Raw genomic sequence first — 18232 nt, 5'->3', positions numbered from 1 at the left:
CTCATGGAAAAAGACAAAATACCTATATTGCTTATAACTGTTGGGGCTCAGAATGTTCCAAGGGCGTGGTGTTCTAATCAAGAAAACTATGTTTTACTAATGTATCACTTCAATTTGCATCTACTCTCAATAAATAGCTTGGCAGAGGGCTGCAGAATTCAGACGTCTGTCCTGAATGCCAGCAGTAAAAGACAATCTTTCTGGTTCCAAGTCTTTGTCCACAGTGTCCGGTTGAACATCTCTGCCACAGCCCTATTAAAAGTTATCCTTGTCAAGTGAAAACTGGCCTTGCAGATTTTCAAACATCGCACTCCCAGATGGCACCGTTCAACCAACCCCCTCCAACCACGTCCACCCCCCCCCTCCCCCCCCTTCTGCCAAAATGCTTGTTTCACACCACAGCGAATTGACCAACCCGATCCCACAAACCAGAATCCATTTCAAAATGGCCCCCGGTGTAAATATATAAAAATAAAAAACAAAACCAAGGAGCTGAGCGGCAGTTGGCAGGAAGAGCCCACGTGACCCCGCCCACCCACCCACCCCCCGACCCCCCACCCACCTCCCGTCTGTTTTTCTCCGGGAGCTCCGCCGGACAGGAAGCGAGGAGCAGGCGAGGGAGTGTCATCGATAGAGCATCTGAGGAAGGGAGGCGGGGTAAAAATGGAGATGGAAGGAAAACGGGGCCATGAAGAGGCGAGGCGAGGCGAGAGGGGGGGGGGGGGGGCATATTTCCAAGCGAGTGCTTGCTGCAGTAACCTGCTTTTCCCTGCTGCTCGTGATCAATCACCCGACACTCGCCGCTCTTATCTCCTGCACTCTGGTCTCTCCTCCCGCATGATAATTACCGTAGTTATTCAAGTATAACGCGCAAAAATGTTCAACCTAAAAAAACTGAGTTTGGGTGCGCGTTATAAACGAGGCATGGGGAAAAAAATTCTCATATACAGTGATACATTGGCTCACGAACTTAATTGGTTCCCAGACAGAGTGTGTAAGGTGAAAAGTGTGTATCCCAAATATTATTTTCCCATGGGAAACCATTAAAATGAGAAGAATCCGTTCCCAGTGTTAAGGCAATTTGCTATACGAACACATTTTCAACATCTTTTCTATTTCCTTTCGATCATTTTGTTTTTCTTGGATTTCCTTTCATGTCACAACCTGCCCGCCTTTACAAGATGTCACATCCTATCTGTCTTCACGTGACGTCACATCCTGTCCGTATTTATAAAAGCTCTCCCAACACACCCCATCTCTCATCACCCAGGTCCCCGTAAAACATAATGTTCTACTTTCTAATTTTCTAAGACTTAAAACTAAACAAAATATACCTTATTTTATGTATAATAAATGTGCTCTGGTATTGTAATTAAAGAAATAAACTGTACTGTATAATAAAGTGGTTTTATTGACCTTTGTGATGGTCGTTGATGGCTTGATGGAATGGAGTGGCCTCTTTCATCGGCATTAAACACTTGATGAGGAACATAGCTATCAATTAGCTAGCTAGCTAACTTTCTCTCTATTTGAGTTACTTCGGGGTTGAGTGAACGTTGGCACATGTGGTTGCCGCTGCTCACCCACAGAACAACCGATCCTGTGACAGTAAAGTGACCTTGAGAGTTTTGAAAGGCGCTTATAAATGAAATGGATTATGATTATTAGCCTTCTTCCACCATCTTGAGGAATGATTCCTTGTAAGCTTTGGCAGCTGTATGGTCAGAAGTGGCTGCCTCACCATGACGAAGGACACTATGAATCCCTGTACGACGCTCGGACCATTTACCTAGTTGCTCATCAATTGTGTTCTGTTTAGCTGGCTTGATAGCTTTTTGCATCAAGTGCACAGATGGCTTGTGTGGGTTATTTGTGGAGGCTGATTGATGGGATATTTTAACCTTCCAGTCTACACTTTGCCTATCAAGAAAGTTGAAACGAGTTTTTGATCAATTTTCTCTCTCTCTGTCGTCTGCCTATCTATTTTTTATTTGCAGCTCTGTGTTTCTGTAATCCAACTGATGCGCTCTTGACAAATCACGTGCAGCTTTAACCGAAGATTGGGGGCAGGGAATACAGAACAAAAAAAGTCGGCTACCATTTCCATACCATTAGGAGAAAAACAAAAACAACTTTGGACATGAACATTTTTTTGTTTTGTTTTTTTTGACGTTGAGCTCCGCTCAATTAAAATGGCAATAGACCAAATAAAAAATTCACTGGACATACTTTAGTGCGATGATAAATATAAATTGCAATCATGGCGGCTATTTTGAGCAGAACGAGCACAAGATGTCCCCGTTAGATCAAACCACGTACACGTCCAAGGGGTTACCGTGGCTACAGTCGCCGGGACGTGACGTCCGGCAAAATGAGGTTGGCAGAGGGGGGGTTGTCCCTTTGCCATCACTTCAATTAGCTTTATTGCTCTGCAGTCCTTTACGAGCGCGCCATCAGCTAAAAGGTTGCGGCTTACGCAAAACTTCTTCCCGCCCCGTCCCCGCTTGCTCACTTTTGGGCCAACACTTGTTGTCCAACTCGCTAACGTTTGCAGATGTGTGTGTGGGGGGTGCGCCGGCCGGGGTTGATGGTGTGCTCGCCAGCGTTGCGCTGAGCTCAGCAATAATGGCCGAGTGAGAAAAGAAGAAGAGGATGGGGAAGGCGGTCGGGAGCGGCGGAGGGCTTCCATCCCGCCGCCGATAGCTCGCTAAAGGGAAAACCTGACACACACAAGTCGTGATGTGTCGTTCGCCAACGAGACGGATCTCTAGCTAGCTATCAATTAGCTATCTAGCTGGCTCGCTGGATATCTAGCTAGCTAGCTATTAGCTATCTACTTGGCTTTCTAGTTAACTATTAGCTATCTGTTAGCTTGGTAGTTAGCTTTCTATCTACTTCAGTTATTCCGGGTTGAGTGAAGGCTGGCGCCTGTGGCTGCCACTGCTCACCCACAGAAAAGCTGATCCTGTGACTGTAAAGTGACCTTGAGAGTTTTGAAAGGCGCTTAGACATGAAATGTATTGTTATATTATTATTATTATTATTATTACAGTAAAGTCTGGTTATATGGATATCGGTTATATCGATAGTACTGCTTATTCCGATACTATTTCACTGAACGCAAGGAGAAAATTTACATGCCGCAGGATCGGATATATCGATAGTCCGGTTAGATCGATATTTTTTCCGACTCCCGAGAATATCCATATAACGAGACTTTACTGTATTATTATTATTATTTTATTTTTTATTTTTATTTTTTTTTGGGGGGGGGAGTAAAGAAAAACAGTGCCATCAAGTGGCCTGGTGCCGCTCATGCAACCTACCCGCTTTTTGCCCGTGGGTATTCGTGTCGTGGATGTGGGGCAAGAGTCTCGGTCGCGGACACGAAAGACACAGAAGCTCACGCTGTGGGGACACATTGAACTCCTGTTACACCCGTGTGTGTGTGTGTGTGGAGGCAGCCAACGAGGGCCAAGTATATTGGGGTGGGTTGTAGGGGGGGGGGGGGGGTAATGGGCAAGATTCCATCAATGAGACTGAAGCGTGTTGCCATGGTTACACTTGTGAATGAGAGCAAGCTGGTAACCGTGGAGACTCGGAGCGAGCAGAGAAAGGCCTGTGTGGTTGCTGTGGCAACGGAGACAGGAAGTACGGGAGAGACCTGTTCGTGGGCAAGGTGGCGAGGGTGATGGGAGCCCATCCCCCACCTCGCATTGTCATTATTGAACTCTTTCATGACGAATCGGTCTTGAATCGGTCTATTTTATTTTTCAATCAAGAGGGTTTCGGTGAATGCACAAATGAAACTGGTGGGGTTCGGTACCTCCAACAAAGTTGGAGGTACCGATTGGTTTAGGGTTAGGGTTGGGGGTGGGGTTAGGCTGAGGGTTGGGTTAAGGGTTAGGGTTTAGGGTTTAGGGTTTAAGGGGTTAAGGGGTTAAGGGGTTAAGGGTTAGGGGTTAGGGGTTAGGGGTTAGGTTTTTATTTCATTTTATTTTTTTGCTGATTACCGGTGTGTTGTTTGTTTTTTTCCCCTCTGGTAGGATTTTATCATCCCTGCGCTCTTATATTGACCTGAGGACCCTCCGAGCCGTCCGAGTGCTTCGTCCTCTCAAGCTGGTGTCGGGAATCCCCAGTAAGTGCGCCAAATTCCTCCGGCGCCGGCCAATCGGCCCAGCGCCGGCCCATTCCATCCCGAGGTTTGTCCTCCAGGCCTGCAGGTGGTGCTCAAGTCCATCATGAAGGCCATGATCCCGCTGCTTCAGATCGGCCTGTTGTTGTTCGTGGCCATCCTGATGTTCGCCATCATCGGTTTGGAGTTCTACATGGGGAAGTTCCACACCACCTGCTACGACGACATCACGGGTGAACCTTGGAACACCACCTTACTATTTCAACACCCGCGAGAATAACCAGCAACTTTCAACGCATATTAGCGATCTTCGCTATGACTGATGGAAGGAGATGATTTAGTTATTATAATAATAATAATAATAATAATATTTGTGTAGAGAAATGTACAAAAAATATTGAAAATCACCATTTTTAAAAATGAAAAAAAAAAAAGAAAATCGCCCTTTTAGAAAATGAAAAAAATATTGAAAATAGCCCTTTTAGAACACCCCAAAAAATTAAAATTTCTATGATAGAAAATGTAAAAAAATATTGAAAATCGCCATTTTAGAAAACAAAAAATAATTGAAAATGTCAATTTTATAAAAAGTAAAAAAATATTGAAAATATCCATTATTATTATTATTATTATTATTGTACTAATTTTCAGCTCCTAATTGAGCCTTTAGTTGGCAGCACTTCCCATCCACATTTAACAGCGCTACTGCCCAATGCCCAATCGGACGTGCGACCCAGACGTTATTGATTTGATGACGGGGCCGCCGCATTTGGGCCTCCCCCGCCCTATTTGGAGCTTGTTTTCACCGCCGAGGATGAGTTTGAGCGTCCAAATGCTCCTGTTCCTTTAGGCGAGATCGTGGACAAGGTCCCATGCGGCCTCAAGTTGCCATCCAGGTTGTGCCCCAACGGCACCACCTGCCGGGACGGCTGGATCGGGCCCAACTACGGCATCACGCAGTTCGACAACATCCTGTTTGCCGTCCTCACCGTCTTCCAATGCATCACCATGGAGGGCTGGACCGAGATGCTTTATTTTGTGAGTCCGTCATGCTGCCGCCGTCGGTGCTTTGCTCCTTATTTTTTTTTGTGGGCCGTTACGGTTGGCCTCTTCTTTTTCTTCTTCTTCTTCCTCATCTATTCTATTCCGGTTCGTCTGTGTCTATTTTCAACGTCCGCACTGAGGGATGAAGACTGAGCGGCAGACGATGAAAGTTTAATAGCCCTCCAGCTGGCTTCACTTGAGAGCCTCGTTCGGGTCAGAACCTGCAAAAAATACGTCTGTGTAATAAGCTCTCGCTCGTACAGGAGTGGTCCATCCATGGAAAAGTTTCTTCAGCCGTCATCTGTACTTCTTATCCTAGATGCTTCTTCAGCAAACTAGTTTCGGCCCTATATATATATATATATATATATATATATATATATATATATATATATATATATATATATATATCCCTGCTGTCCAGACATGGCGGTGCCGGACTCTGCTATGATCGGTCCCTGCTGTCAGGTTGGGGGGAGCAGAGGACTATTCCCTGCGGACTAATCCACTGATTGTTCCTGTTGTCCTGACTAACTACTGGCCTGATTGCCCTATTTGCTCTGGTATCACCTCATCAGCATTACTAATCCTATGTTGCCTAAGCAGGCTGTTCTCAGGAAAAAGACTTTATCAACATGGCAGGGATAATACTAGTGGGCCTCAATCGGCAGTACATTTGCACCTAAAAGCTAGCTAACCACTCATTTGACGACAATGAGTTTAAAATCTTAGCGAAAGAACATAGAAGCTTTGAAAGGGGAGTCAAAGAAGCTATTTTCGTAAAACGGCTAAATCCTTCACGAAACCGATATGGTGGTGGGAGGTTCAATTTGCATTGTTTGTACAACAGCCTGTTTAGGCAACATAGGATTAGGAATGCTGATGAGGTGATACCAGAGCAAATAAGGCAATGGATGGATTGTTTTTGAATGGATTTCGACTTACGACCATTTTGACTTCCAACCATTTGGTCGGAACGGAACTTGGTCGTAAGTCGATTGTTACCTGCATTTTATTGGATTTGTTTTGAATGCCGTTTTTATAGCGTGTAATCTCTCACAACATCCGCTCTGTTTGCGTACGTCAAGAGTAACGACGTGGAGGGAAGCGCGTGGAACTGGATGTACTACGTCCCGCTCATCATCATCGGTTCCTTCTTCATGCTCAACCTCGTGCTGGGCGTTCTCTCCGGGTACATCCTCACGTCCTTTTGTGAAGGAAATTCATGTCGTTGTGACATGCTAACATGCTGTCTCCCCGCCGCCGATGCATCCAGCGAGTTTGCCAAAGAGCGAGAGCGCGTGGAGAATCGCAGCGAGTTCCTCAAGCTACGGCGACAGCAGCAGATTGAGCGGGAGCTCAACGGCTACCTGGAGTGGATCTGCAAAGCAGGTGAGCGGCGCGCTATACAGTCATGCCTCGGCTTATGAACGATTTAGCTAACCGACATTTCGCCTTACGAACATTAAATTCGCGCAAAGATAACCTTGGCATACGAACTAGTTTTTGGGAAACACACGGAGCGCCACAATGGCTGGCGTACTAGTTTTCGGCGGAAGAACACCAAACTACACGGTCGAATAGTTTTCCGTACCCCCTTTTCAGTGCAGACGTGGTTTGTTATCGAGTGGAGTACTATCTCCATAGTAGTATTTAGTCGAAAATTATATTTTACGGGGGCCCGGAAACGGATTATTCTCATTTTTAATGGTTTCCTATGGGAAATCAATGTTTGGAGGACACGCTTTTCGCCTTACGCACACTTTCTGGGAACAAATTAAGTCGGTAAGCTGAGGTATCACAGGACTTTTTAGAAACCGACGTCTCTTTGTTCACCCGCAGAGGAGGTGCTCCTGGCCGAGGACGACGGCGTGGGAAATTTTGACGGTGAGCCCCCCCCGATCTCGCTATTCCGCCTGACTTGGGAGGCGACCGCGTCAACCGGCGTACGGTTATCGTCACGCCAGGTTCCCGGCGACGGCCGACCATGAAGTCGAAGAGCAACAAGACGGAGCTGCTCAACACGGAGGAAGGTGAGGGCGGAATGCAAAGTCAGTCAGCTTTATTGTCAAAGATGCTAATATGCTAATATGCGTGACATACAGCACAGATGAGCAAGGCACTTATAATGTGGCTAAAAAAGACAGAGGTAGCGTCGTAAGTAAAGTGAGGTAGTGTCGTAAGTATAGTGAAGTAGCGTCGTATGTAAAGTGAGTAATGCAAACAGCATGTAGCGTGTACTCAGAGTTTCGGTGAGTGTGGCAGTGGGCAGATAAGATAAGTAGATAAGTGGGCAGGGGCGGCAGGGCTGGGAGGGAGTTGAGTCTCCGGACTGCCTGGTGGCAGAAAGTGTCCTTGAGCCTGCCGGTCTTGGCTCGGAGACTCAGCAGTCTCCTACCCGATGGCAACGGGCTGAAGACGCTGTGGGAGACGTGGGTGGCTAAAACTTTTGCCATGTCACGTTGAGGGTCGCGAGTATTTTGCGCCGTGTCGACGTGAAACTCCGTGGACACCTCACCTTTACCCGACACGGCGGGTGTAAATAAGCTGGGAACTTCTCACGACGGTGGGGCGGCGGGCGGGTGTAATTTCAGCCAAGTGGGGTTCTTTGAGATAGGCAATGCTAACGCAAAGCGGCGGCCCGCCCGGCCGGGTCAGGCTTCGCCCGTTCCAGCATCAAGAGCGGCAAAGATGGCTCCAGTTACAGCAAGAAGGAGAAACGACTGCGCTTCTTCATCCGCAAGATGGTCAAGACGCAGGCCTTCTACTGGACCGTCCTGTGCCTGGTGGGCCTCAACACCATGTGCGTGGCGGCCGTTCACTACGACCAACCCGAGCTGCTCTCCGACTTCCTGTGTGAGCGTCGCCGGACCGAATGGCTGTCCTCGCGGGAGCTGGAGAAAGTCAGCAAATGTTTTCCTTCCTCATCTTCTCTGTGCAGTCTATGCGGAATTTATTTTCCTGGGTTTGTTCATGTCAGAGATGCTGATCAAGATGTACGGCCTTGGCATTCAGCCCTACTTCCACTCCTCCTTCAACTGCTTTGATTGTGTGGTGAGAGCGCGCGCGATCGCTAACACTAGCGTGAGCGATCACGAGCACTAACGTGCACTACTGCTAAGACTAATTCCCTCGATCGTTAACAATAACGTGCGTGATCGCTAACACTAATGCTAATGCACATCGTGTGTTCAAAGGTGATCACGGGTAGCATCTTTGAAGTGATTTGGGCCACCATCAAGCCCGGCACGTCTTTCGGGATTAGCGTCTTACGAGCGCTGAGGCTTCTGAGAATCTTTAAGGTTACCAAGTGAGTGGATGTGTCCCAGGGTCTGGAACTTCAAGTCGTTTAATTGTGGAAGTGGAAATGTTCATGCTAGCAGAAGGTGCCGGTGTCATCCAAATGGTCTGGTGACCTGAAAAGATATTCTTCTGGTGGTTTTACTCAGGTACTGGGCTCCTCTGCGCAACCTGGTGGTGTCCCTGCTCAACTCCATGAAGTCCATCGTCAGCTTGCTCTTCCTGCTCTTCCTCTTCATCGTGGTCTTCGCCCTCCTGGGCATGCAGCTCTTCGGCGGCCAGTCAGTCAACGCGGCGCTCGCAGCCTCATTGGACACGGCTTGGCCTACTGTTCTGAGTGCCTCGCTCTTTCGTTCTTCCATCCTAGGTTCAACTTTGAGGACGGAACGCCGCCCACCAACTTTGACACTTTTGCGGCGGCCATCATGACAGTATTTCAGGTAGACGGCTGTTGATTTTCGGCTCGTTCGCCGCCACAGAGGTTTCCCCTCGTCTACTGGAATAGTTTCGTTTCGTCGAGGTGGTCTGTGAACGTGGACACCCCCCCCCCCTCCCCCCTCGTGCAAAGCAGACTTGGCAAGGGCTGGCGGTGAACGAGCCAAACGTTTGTGTGTCTTGTGAAGATCCTGACGGGAGAGGACTGGAACATGGTCATGTACAACGGTATCGAGTCTCAAGGGGGCGTCAACGACAAGGGCATGATCTTCTCCATTTTCTTCATTGTCCTCACCCTCTTCGGCAACTGTATCCTTTGACGTGAGCCATCGCACCGGCCTGCGTTCCCGCCGCCCGCATTCGTTTATCCATTTCAAACGGAAAGAAATCTTTTGAGGATTTCAAATCCCTAACGTCCTCCACCTCAGACACTCTACTCAATGTCTTCTTGGCCATCGCCGTGGACAACCTCGCCAACGCCCAGGAGCTCACCAAGGTCAATCAGAGTCAATGATAGTCTCTGTGGGTAGAAAGCTTCTCCGGTTGTCTTGAAAATCATTCTCGTGACAGGATGAAGAGGAGCAAGAGGAGGCGGCCAATCAGAAGACAGCGTTGCAGAAGGCCAAGGAAGTGGCTGAGGTCAGCCCGCTTTCGGCTGCCAATCTCTCCATTGCCGCGTGAGTCGACATTCTGGATTCTGTCGCGTTTGAAAAGGATGACGTAGCCTCTGCTAGCTTGCTGCTAGGACTAAATGAGAATCGCCATTGACGGGCAAAGAATAGCGTTTCCATCACGCTGCTCCTATTTGACTTCCTATGTATAGAAAGTCGGTAAATCTATGCATGTGTCCGTCCCACGCGCAGTAAGGAGCAGCAGAAGAATCACGCCAAGGCCGGCGGAAAGTCGGTGTGGGAGCAACGGACCAGCGAGATCCGCAGGCAGAACCTTATGACCAGCCGAGAGGCGCTCTACAACGACTTGGAGCAGGACGACTGGAGGGTGGGAGGCGAGGGGGCGGAGGTGAGCACTCCCGTGACGGTTGTTGTAGTCCGCCGTGGCAGAAGCACTGACCTGCTTTGAAAGAAGTTCCGCCTCTTCTGGGTCACGCTCTCCGTTTGCCGTGAGATCCCTCGAACGCCACGCCAGCCAACTGTCACGGCACTCGCTAGTTTCCAAATGCTAAATGGCAGGCGGCGTGCTTGAGAGCTCTGCATTATTAATTTCAACCGCTTCTTCAATCTGTCGGTGGAGATCTAGATCTAGAATGTGGGGGGTCGGTAACAGACTAAAAGTAAAACCAAATCCAATCTAAAGTGTGTACAAGACTTGATTTCGTCGGGTTTCCACAAAACCCTCAGAAGCCATCTGAAACTCTCTTCCAGGTTTCGTTTGCACGGAAAGGCCGTGGTGACATGAAGACCCACTTGGACCGTCCCCTGGTGGTCAACCCCCAGGACAACCGTAACAACAACACCAACAAGACTCCCCCCGGCCAGCTGCCCCTGGACCAGGAATACCTTCAGCAGGACCTGGACCACACTCAGCGCGCCACCCACCACCACCATCGTCATCGTCACCACCACCACCACCACCATCACCACCATCGTCACCAGAGGGCCGAATCGTTGGAACCACCCGGTCAGGAGGATCCGGCGGCGCCCAACGACGCGGGCCAAGAGGAGGGGCAGCAGGAAAGGCACGGCCACAAGAGCCACCGAGGGCACCGGCACCGGAATCGGACGGGTGGCGAGGCTTGCGACGCGTCCCCTCATCACGCCGGCACCACAGAAGGGAACAAGGAGCAGTGCGGATCCAGACATCACTGCAAGGCTGCCAGGGAAGGCGAGCCCGGCAGGAGGCACAAGTCCAAGGGAGCCGAAACGGAGGGAGACAAGGGCCAAGACGGGGAGTGTCGCAAGACTCGAGGACATCGTCACGGGAACCAGGATCGAAGCAGAGGACATCGCTCCAGAAAGTCAATGTACCAACGTTTGATTGTTTCTGATTGGCGGGATGCAAGTGATCAAAACGAAAATGATCGTGACGTTTTTGTCAAATTTCAGAATGCGCTTGAAGTACGCCCTCTAGTGGACACAATTAGTAACATTGTTTCATCGATGAAAAGGTTTCTTCAGCCGTCATCTGGACTTCTTTGAAGGTGTTGGATTTTTCAGCGAACTAAAGTCTTCCTGGTAGATAAGAAGCGAAACGTCCGACACCTTGGAAGAAGTACAGATGATGGCTGAAGAAACCTTTTCATCGATGGACCACTTCTGTACGACTGAGAGCTTAGACAGACGTAACATGGTTTCACTTTTGTGAAAATCTTTGATTCTGGACCTTGGTCCAGATTGTAAAACTGAAGTTATTGATTGGATAGTTTCTAGCAACAATGCCCTTGATTGGATCGCGGGTGCTTCCGTTGAATGTTGCTGGCTTTCAATGGGCTGAATGCTTCATCGAAAGGTCTCGGGTACCGCTTGTTCAAAACAAGACTTGTGATTGACTGGATCCGGTTCGTAGCAGGTGAAGCTTACCCGCCCTCTTCCTCTTCCTCTTCCTCCCGCCTCCTTCCTTGTTGGACCAGGGAGCACCGCAGCACAGGTCCCAGCCTCTCCACCGCGCGGCCCGTCCAGCGACGCAACGAGGACCTGGACAACTTGCGCAACAACAGCAAGCTGGCCAGTCAGCCTTACGACCTGCCGCCGCCCGACGACCCGGAGGATGTCAACAACACGCTCAACCTCCGCGACGCCGACACCCACGCCCTTGTGAGCAGCATGGACAGTCTGATTCTGAGCAGCATGGCCAAAGCGGACTATACTGGCATTGACATGCCGCCCGTCTACCCTTACCCATCCACCAACGCCATCCTGCAAGGTAGGAGCACTTTTGATCTTCAGCTCCAACTACGAAAGCGGGTTTCCTCCGAACTTCTGCTCTTTTTCCCAGTGAACAAGAACGCAAACACGGACCAGAAGAAGGAGACGAAGAAGGAGAGCGGCGGCGACGACGACGGCGACGATGAAGACGGACCAAAACCGATGCCTCCTTTCAGTTCTTGCTTCGTCTTATCGACCAGCAACCCGTAAATAAACCCTTTCGGCAAAACGTCGTCCCGACAAGATCTCTTCACGTTACCGAGTGCTTTGGTGTTTCAGCTTCAGGAGATGCTGCCACTACATCCTCACCCTGAAATACTTTGAGTTTAGCATCTTGTCAGTCATCGCCATGAGTAGCATCGCGCTGGCGGCCGAAGACCCAGTGTCGCCGGGCTCGCCGCAAAATAACGTAAGAAGTTTGCCGTTCGGTTGCTTGGTTTTGGATCTCTTCTGACCACTGTGCAACCTTCACCCCCATCTTCAGGTGTTGCGCTACTTTGACTACGTCTTCACTGGAGTCTTCACTTTTGAAATGCTCATCAAGGTACAATCATCTCACCGCTTCTTACTCCACATTTGATGTCATCACATGTTTCAGTGACGAGATAGTCCAATTTCACCCACAGAAAAACGTATCCTGTGACTGAGAAGTGACCTTGAGAGTTTTGAAAGGCCATTATAAATGAAATGGATTATTATTATTATGATTCTTTCAAGTCCCCAATGATGTAAAGATGTTGTTGTCATGACGACGTGTGTGTTGTTCCGTGTGGTCCAGATGGTGGTGCTGGGCCTGTTCCTCCACCAAGGTTCCTACTTCCGTGACCTTTGGAACATTCTGGACTTTATAGTGGTCAGTGGGGCTCTGGTGGCCTTCGCCTTCACGTAAGTCACTTCCACTTCAAGAATAATCATCAAACGTCTTGATTGGTGGTGCTAACGTGATGCGCTTGGTGTGTTTTCAACAAGTTGAAAACACTTTATAGAAGAGGATGTACAAAACCAGGTTAGATGGAGGACATTGATTCGCTGTGGCGAACCCTGACGGGAAAAGCCGAAAGGAACCGAAGAAGATGGCATATATGGCAGGGGTGTCAAACTCCGGTCCTCGAGGGCCTCCGTCCTCCATGTTTTCCAAGTCTCCCTGTTGCAAAGCACCCGAGGCTGTGTTGCGATAGGTGTGTTGCAACAGGGAGACTTGGAAAACATGGAGGACGCAGGCCCTCGAGGACCGGAGTTTGACACCCCTGCCATATATGGTATCATTTTAACGGTCCGGCCCACTTGACATCTACCGAGGCCCATACGTGGCCCACCGTGTGAAATGAGTTTGACACCCCTGCTTTATGCGCTTCTGATTGTGTGTCGCTCTCTCTGTCTGTCTGTCTGTCTGTCTGTCTGTCTCTCTCTCGTCTGTTTTGTGCCATTTTGCGTCTTTCTCTCTCTCGCCGTCGCTTCCGACCCGCCACGGCAGGAGCAGCACCCGGTAAAGTTCTCCCCATCCTCCCGAAGAGTGGTCCGGAACACTGTGGCTTCTCGTTCTTTCTTTCTTTGTTCTTCTGCTTGTCGTCCTGTCGCTCGTCATCGTGGCCGTCAAGCCGCATTGATGGATTTTCACGTCGAAAGCAAACCTGATTTGTGGCTTCCAAAATGGAAACGATGCTTTCAGTCTGTCTTTTGCATCCGCGTTGGCAAAGTCATGCGATGCCGCAGCGCACGCGTCACATGACCGCCGAGGTCCCGCCTCCATACCTGTCAACCTTGGCTAATAGTTGCCCTTGTAAATGAAGACAATTCCTGTATAAAAGTTGTGATACAGCGTACATGATTTGAAATGATAAAAAAAAAAAAAAACGCTAACACAAGCGGAAATGCAGTTTAGCGCACATGATTCTTTCAGAATCGACCGTACGCAGCCATAAAAAATATAGTCAAATAATCGAGTATTACTTTTGCTCCTCTTATTAATGATTGCAATTCTTCTTATTAAAGGACAACCGACACCATTTTTTGGTTTCCTAACTGACATCAGAAAAATGTTTGATAGCATCTAAAATAGCCAAAAGACGCAGGCTGATATTTTGAGTCAAATGCAAAACACCAATCAAAATGACTTCAAGTGTCCCAAAACGGCTTCAAAATGAACCCGAAAGTGGCCAGTTTCAGAAGGTCCCGCCCCCTTTTCGTGATGTCACGCCAGGTTTTGCTGGAGAATCAAAACAATGGCTTCAGATTGGGCGAAGATGCTTTCTTGCGACTCATCCAGTTATGAATAGGATTGAAATAGTTCTGAAGAGGAAAGCATAAATGTTTGCAATCCATTAAAGGAGTCCTCCCGTATCAATCAGTCCTTCAGTATCATCCAATCAAAATGGCGCTTTCCACCAACTTCCGTCCCAACAGGAAATGAACAGCGAAAAAGCGAGAATATGTATTTATTTTTATTGCAGAGCCATATGCGATCATCAAAGGAGCCATAGGTTGGTATAAAAGATGTTATATAACGTACACACTTCAAAACGGTGAAAAAAAAGAACCTAGAAAATACGGGGGAAACGTATAAGTTGACAGGTATGCGCACGGCCTCCGCTTTGTGTTCGCTCACAGAAGAACTTTTTTTTTCGGATATCTGAAAAAGCGAAAAAGAAAGAAAGACGTTTGGCTGGGCACTCTGCCGGAAGATGCCTGCGGACATGATCATCAGGATGATGATGATGATGATGTCCATGAAATCCCCCCCCCCCCCCAAAAAAAAAAAAAAAAAAAAACGGTGGTTTCATGTTGGACTCAAATTTTAAGTGACGTTTTTTTTTTTGTTTTTGCAAATTGGCCGGTGATGATCTTGTTGTTGTTCCCCGGTCGGCCTGCAGAGGGAGCAGTAAGGGCAAAGACATCAGCACCATCAAGTCGCTGCGAGTGCTTCGGGTTCTGCGTCCTCTCAAGACCATCAAGCGACTTCCCAAACTCAAGGTCACGTGCACATCGCCATAATATGAATGAAATAAAATACAGTCACACACACATATATATATATATATATATATATATATATATATATATATATATATATATATATATATATATATATATATATATATTTTTTTTATTTTTGTGTATATTTATATTGCTGCAATGCCTCTGTGCAGGCGGTGTTTGACTGCGTGGTGAATTCTCTGAAGAACGTCCTGAACATTTTGATTGTCTACATGCTGTTCATGTTCATCTTCGCCGTGGTGGCCGTGCAGCTGTTCAAGGGTCGCTTCTTCTATTGCACCGATGTCTCCAAAGAATTTGAGCGCGACTGCAGGTGGGCAACCAAAGCCTCAGCCGAGCGAGCGAGCGAGCGGGCATTTGACGGAAGAACGGCGCTCATGCGGCTGTGGCGTGTCGTGCAGGGGCGAGTTTCTCATGTATGACAAGGACGAAGTTCGAGCGCAGAAGCGCGAGTGGAAGAAGTACAATTTTCACTATGACAACGTGGCTTGGGCCCTGCTCACTCTCTTCACTGTCTCCACTGGAGAAGGCTGGCCGCAGTGAGTTCTCACACACACACACACACACACACACACACTAAATATTGCCCGACGAGCCGTCAAAGAGAAAAAAATATTTCTATAAAAATATCATAAAACCGATATCTGTTAGCTAGCTAGCTGGCTTTCTATCTATTTGAGTGGCTAGCTGTCTAGCTAGCCAGTTATTAGCTCTATAGTGCTCTGGTTGGCTGGCTAGCTAGTTATTAGCTATCTGTTGGCTGGCTGGCAGGCTTTCTATATTTTTGAGTGGCTAGCTGTCTAGCTAGCTAGTTATTAGCTATATAGTGATATTGCTGGCAATTCATCTGGAGAAGATCTTGAATGGTCTGGTGCTCCCCCTTCCTTCCCCCCGCGCGCTAGGGTGTTGAAGGCCTCCGTGGACTCCACCTACGAGAATCAAGGCCCCAGCCCTGGCTACCGCATGGAGATGTCCATTTTTTACGTGGTCTACTTCGTGGTCTTCCCCTTCTTCTTCGTCAACATCTTCGTGGCTCTCATCATCATCACTTTCCAGGAGCAAGGCGATAAGATGATGGAGGACTACAGCCTGGAGAAGAACGAGGTGAGGACCAGATTGTCTTTGACTGCCGGTAGGGGACGTAGCCATTCATGTCAAGCAATTTCAGTGAAGAAATCGTCCAATTTGCAACCATTCGAAACGTTCCTCCTTATGTCGCCATTTTCAAAAATTGGGGTGATCATTGAGTCACATTACCGCAGCTGTTTGCTCACTGTGTCTACATGCTAATACTGGTTAGCGCAGTTATGGATGTATAGCTTCCTGTCCCTAGGATACCAAACATGTGAACAAAAGATACTAGCCAGCTATATAGCTAGCTAGCTATTAGCCATATAGCGATATAGCTGGCTGGCCAGCTATCTTGCTAACTAGTCATTAGCTATCTGTTGAGCTAGCTTTCTATCTATTTGAGTTATTCCGGGTTGAGTGAACACCGGTTGAGTGAAAACTTACTAGCGATCTATTTGCTATCTAGCTAGCTACCTAGCTAGCTATTTATTAATTATCTTTCGCTAGAAAGTTAACTAGCTAGTTGCTAGCTAGCTAACTTTTTATCTATTTGAGTTATTCCGGGATGAGTGAACGCTGGCACAAGTGGCTGCCGCTGCTCACCCACAGAAAAACCTATCCTGTGACTGTAAAGTGACCATGAGAGTTTTGAAAGGCGAATATAAATATTATTTATTGTGCGTGTATATGCAAATTAAAGTGATGAATTAGTAAAATATATTCTTCTTGATTTGAACCAACAGAACATGGACATTTTCATGGGTGGTCTTTCCATAAACTGATAGATTTGCAACCTGGCTAATGAGCTCCTTCTGTGAAGGAGTTTCCCAAGTCCTAAATTCCGCTCAAGGCCAGATCTCCTACATGAAGATGACAGTTTAACAGGCTGTGTCTGTTCACCTCAGATTGACCCCAGATTTTTCTGTGTTTCCATTGTGGGCCTTGTGTTGGGCCAACTCAGCATACAACAGCATGAAACTTTGAAATAGGATAACTTGTATTGTGTCTATAATCTTATCATGTGCGTTCCTCCCTCGCAGAGGGCCTGCATCGATTTCGCCATCAACGCCAAGCCGCTAACCCGCCACATGCCCAAGAACAAGCTGAGCTTCCAGTATCGCATGTGGCAGTTTGTGGTGTCCACGCCCTTCGAGTACAGCATCATGGCTCTGATTGCCCTCAACACCATCGTCCTCATGATGAAGGTGAGACCAAAAATGCTCATTCTGGTTTTGTCCCCTGAAGAAATTTCACCCCGTTGGAAAATGGGATTCGTTTCTTGACCTCGTGACCTTTTAAATCTGCATTACAAAAAAATATATATATAACAAATACTTGAGGGATGATTTTTTTTTTTGCGGTAAACCTAATTGAAGTAATATCAGAAATATTCGATCGGACACTGTGGACGAAGGCTCGGACCCAGAAAGATTGTCTTTACTGCCGGCAGGAGACGCAGCCATTCATGACAGACCCCTGAATTCTGCAGTCCTCTGCCAAGCTATTTATTGCGAGTATATGCAAATTGAGGTGATACATTAGTAAAACATAGTTTTCTGGATTAGAATAGCACGCCCCTGGAACGTACTGAGCGCTAACAGCTGCAAGCAATGACACATTGTATTTTCCATGAACTGATAAATTTGTAATCTGGCTAATGAGCTCTTCCTGTGAAGGGGTTTCAAGTCGTTAAATAACTCCGGTGATAGAGGAGTTTCCCAAGGTCTAAATTCAGATCTCGTAGATGAAGATGACAGTTTAATTTATTGTGTCTGTTGACCTCAGATTGACCTCAGGCCATCTGCGCCTTTAGTTTGGTTGGCCAGCTATGCATGAAACTTTGAAATAAGATAACTTCTATTCTGTTTAATCTCTGTCACAAACATAGTAGAAAGCAGCAGGGATTATTAAATACATAAAAAATACAAATGCATTTGAAAAAACTCCCAAATTGCTGCTTGATTGGACTTGAAACGTGGCACGGGAAAGCTATGCTAGGCTAACCTGCTAACTTTCTCCCCTATCCCTGCAGTTTGACGGCGCCTCGGAAACGTACGACGATGTCCTGCAGAACCTTAATATCGTCTTCACCACTTTCTTCTTCTTGGAGTCCATCCTGAAGCTCGTCGCTTTTGGCCCTCTGGTGACCACACACACACACACACACACACACACACACACACACACACACACACACACACACACACACACACACACACTCACTCACATTGAGGCTCTCATCATTAATTCATGAGCCAGGTTTATTTTGGTAGCCAGATCTGTAGCGTGTTCTGCGTGTCCCCGAAAAACCCCAATGTGCACCCGGCAAATGGCGTCCTCAATCCCCCATCCCTCCATCCCTCGTTTCCAT

The 18232-nt window shown here is 47.7% G+C and overlaps 1 protein-coding gene across 12 annotated transcripts in view; it reads left to right on the top strand.

The window, feature by feature from the left end:
* The window catches only part of cacna1ab (calcium voltage-gated channel subunit alpha1 Ab), a 55891-nt gene that overhangs the window by 9814 nt on the left and 27845 nt on the right, over positions 1-18232 (top strand). For 11 of the 12 annotated variants that reach the window (XM_089006940.1, XM_089006947.1, XM_089006938.1 and 8 more), the window contains 28 exons: positions 4047-4138; positions 4216-4368; positions 4986-5173; positions 6268-6371; positions 6456-6571; positions 7022-7066; positions 7147-7212; positions 7838-8035; positions 8121-8233; positions 8377-8489; positions 8629-8760; positions 8847-8919; positions 9103-9223; positions 9343-9410; positions 9485-9591; positions 9778-9934; positions 10297-10895; positions 11502-11794; positions 11867-12002; positions 12076-12205; positions 12281-12340; positions 12575-12681; positions 14667-14766; positions 14943-15103; positions 15192-15329; positions 15693-15894; positions 16902-17066; positions 17894-18004. In XM_089006940.1, coding sequence (XP_088863066.1) covers positions 4047-4138; positions 4216-4368; positions 4986-5173; positions 6268-6371; positions 6456-6571; positions 7022-7066; positions 7147-7212; positions 7838-8035; positions 8121-8233; positions 8377-8489; positions 8629-8760; positions 8847-8919; positions 9103-9223; positions 9343-9410; positions 9485-9591; positions 9778-9934; positions 10297-10895; positions 11502-11794; positions 11867-12002; positions 12076-12205; positions 12281-12340; positions 12575-12681; positions 14667-14766; positions 14943-15103; positions 15192-15329; positions 15693-15894; positions 16902-17066; positions 17894-18004 — 4048 coding nt within the window. Of the gene's footprint in view, positions 1-4046; positions 4139-4215; positions 4369-4985; positions 5174-6267; positions 6372-6455; positions 6572-7021; positions 7067-7146; positions 7213-7837; positions 8036-8120; positions 8234-8376; positions 8490-8628; positions 8761-8846; positions 8920-9102; positions 9224-9342; positions 9411-9484; positions 9592-9777; positions 9935-10296; positions 10896-11501; positions 11795-11866; positions 12003-12075; positions 12206-12280; positions 12341-12574; positions 12682-13270; positions 13283-14666; positions 14767-14942; positions 15104-15191; positions 15330-15692; positions 15895-16901; positions 17067-17893; positions 18005-18232 lie in introns of all 12 variants that reach the window. The other variant, XM_089006941.1, reaches the window with a different exon arrangement.

Source organism: Hippocampus bargibanti, linkage group LG10 (assembly GCF_051943395.1).
Source record: "Hippocampus bargibanti isolate YZ-2025 linkage group LG10, ASM5194339v1, whole genome shotgun sequence".
Lineage (NCBI taxonomy): Eukaryota > Metazoa > Chordata > Actinopteri > Syngnathiformes > Syngnathidae > Hippocampus > Hippocampus bargibanti.
The sequence above is the reverse complement of the archived record's forward strand: the minus strand, read 5'-3'. Positions and strand labels throughout refer to the sequence as shown.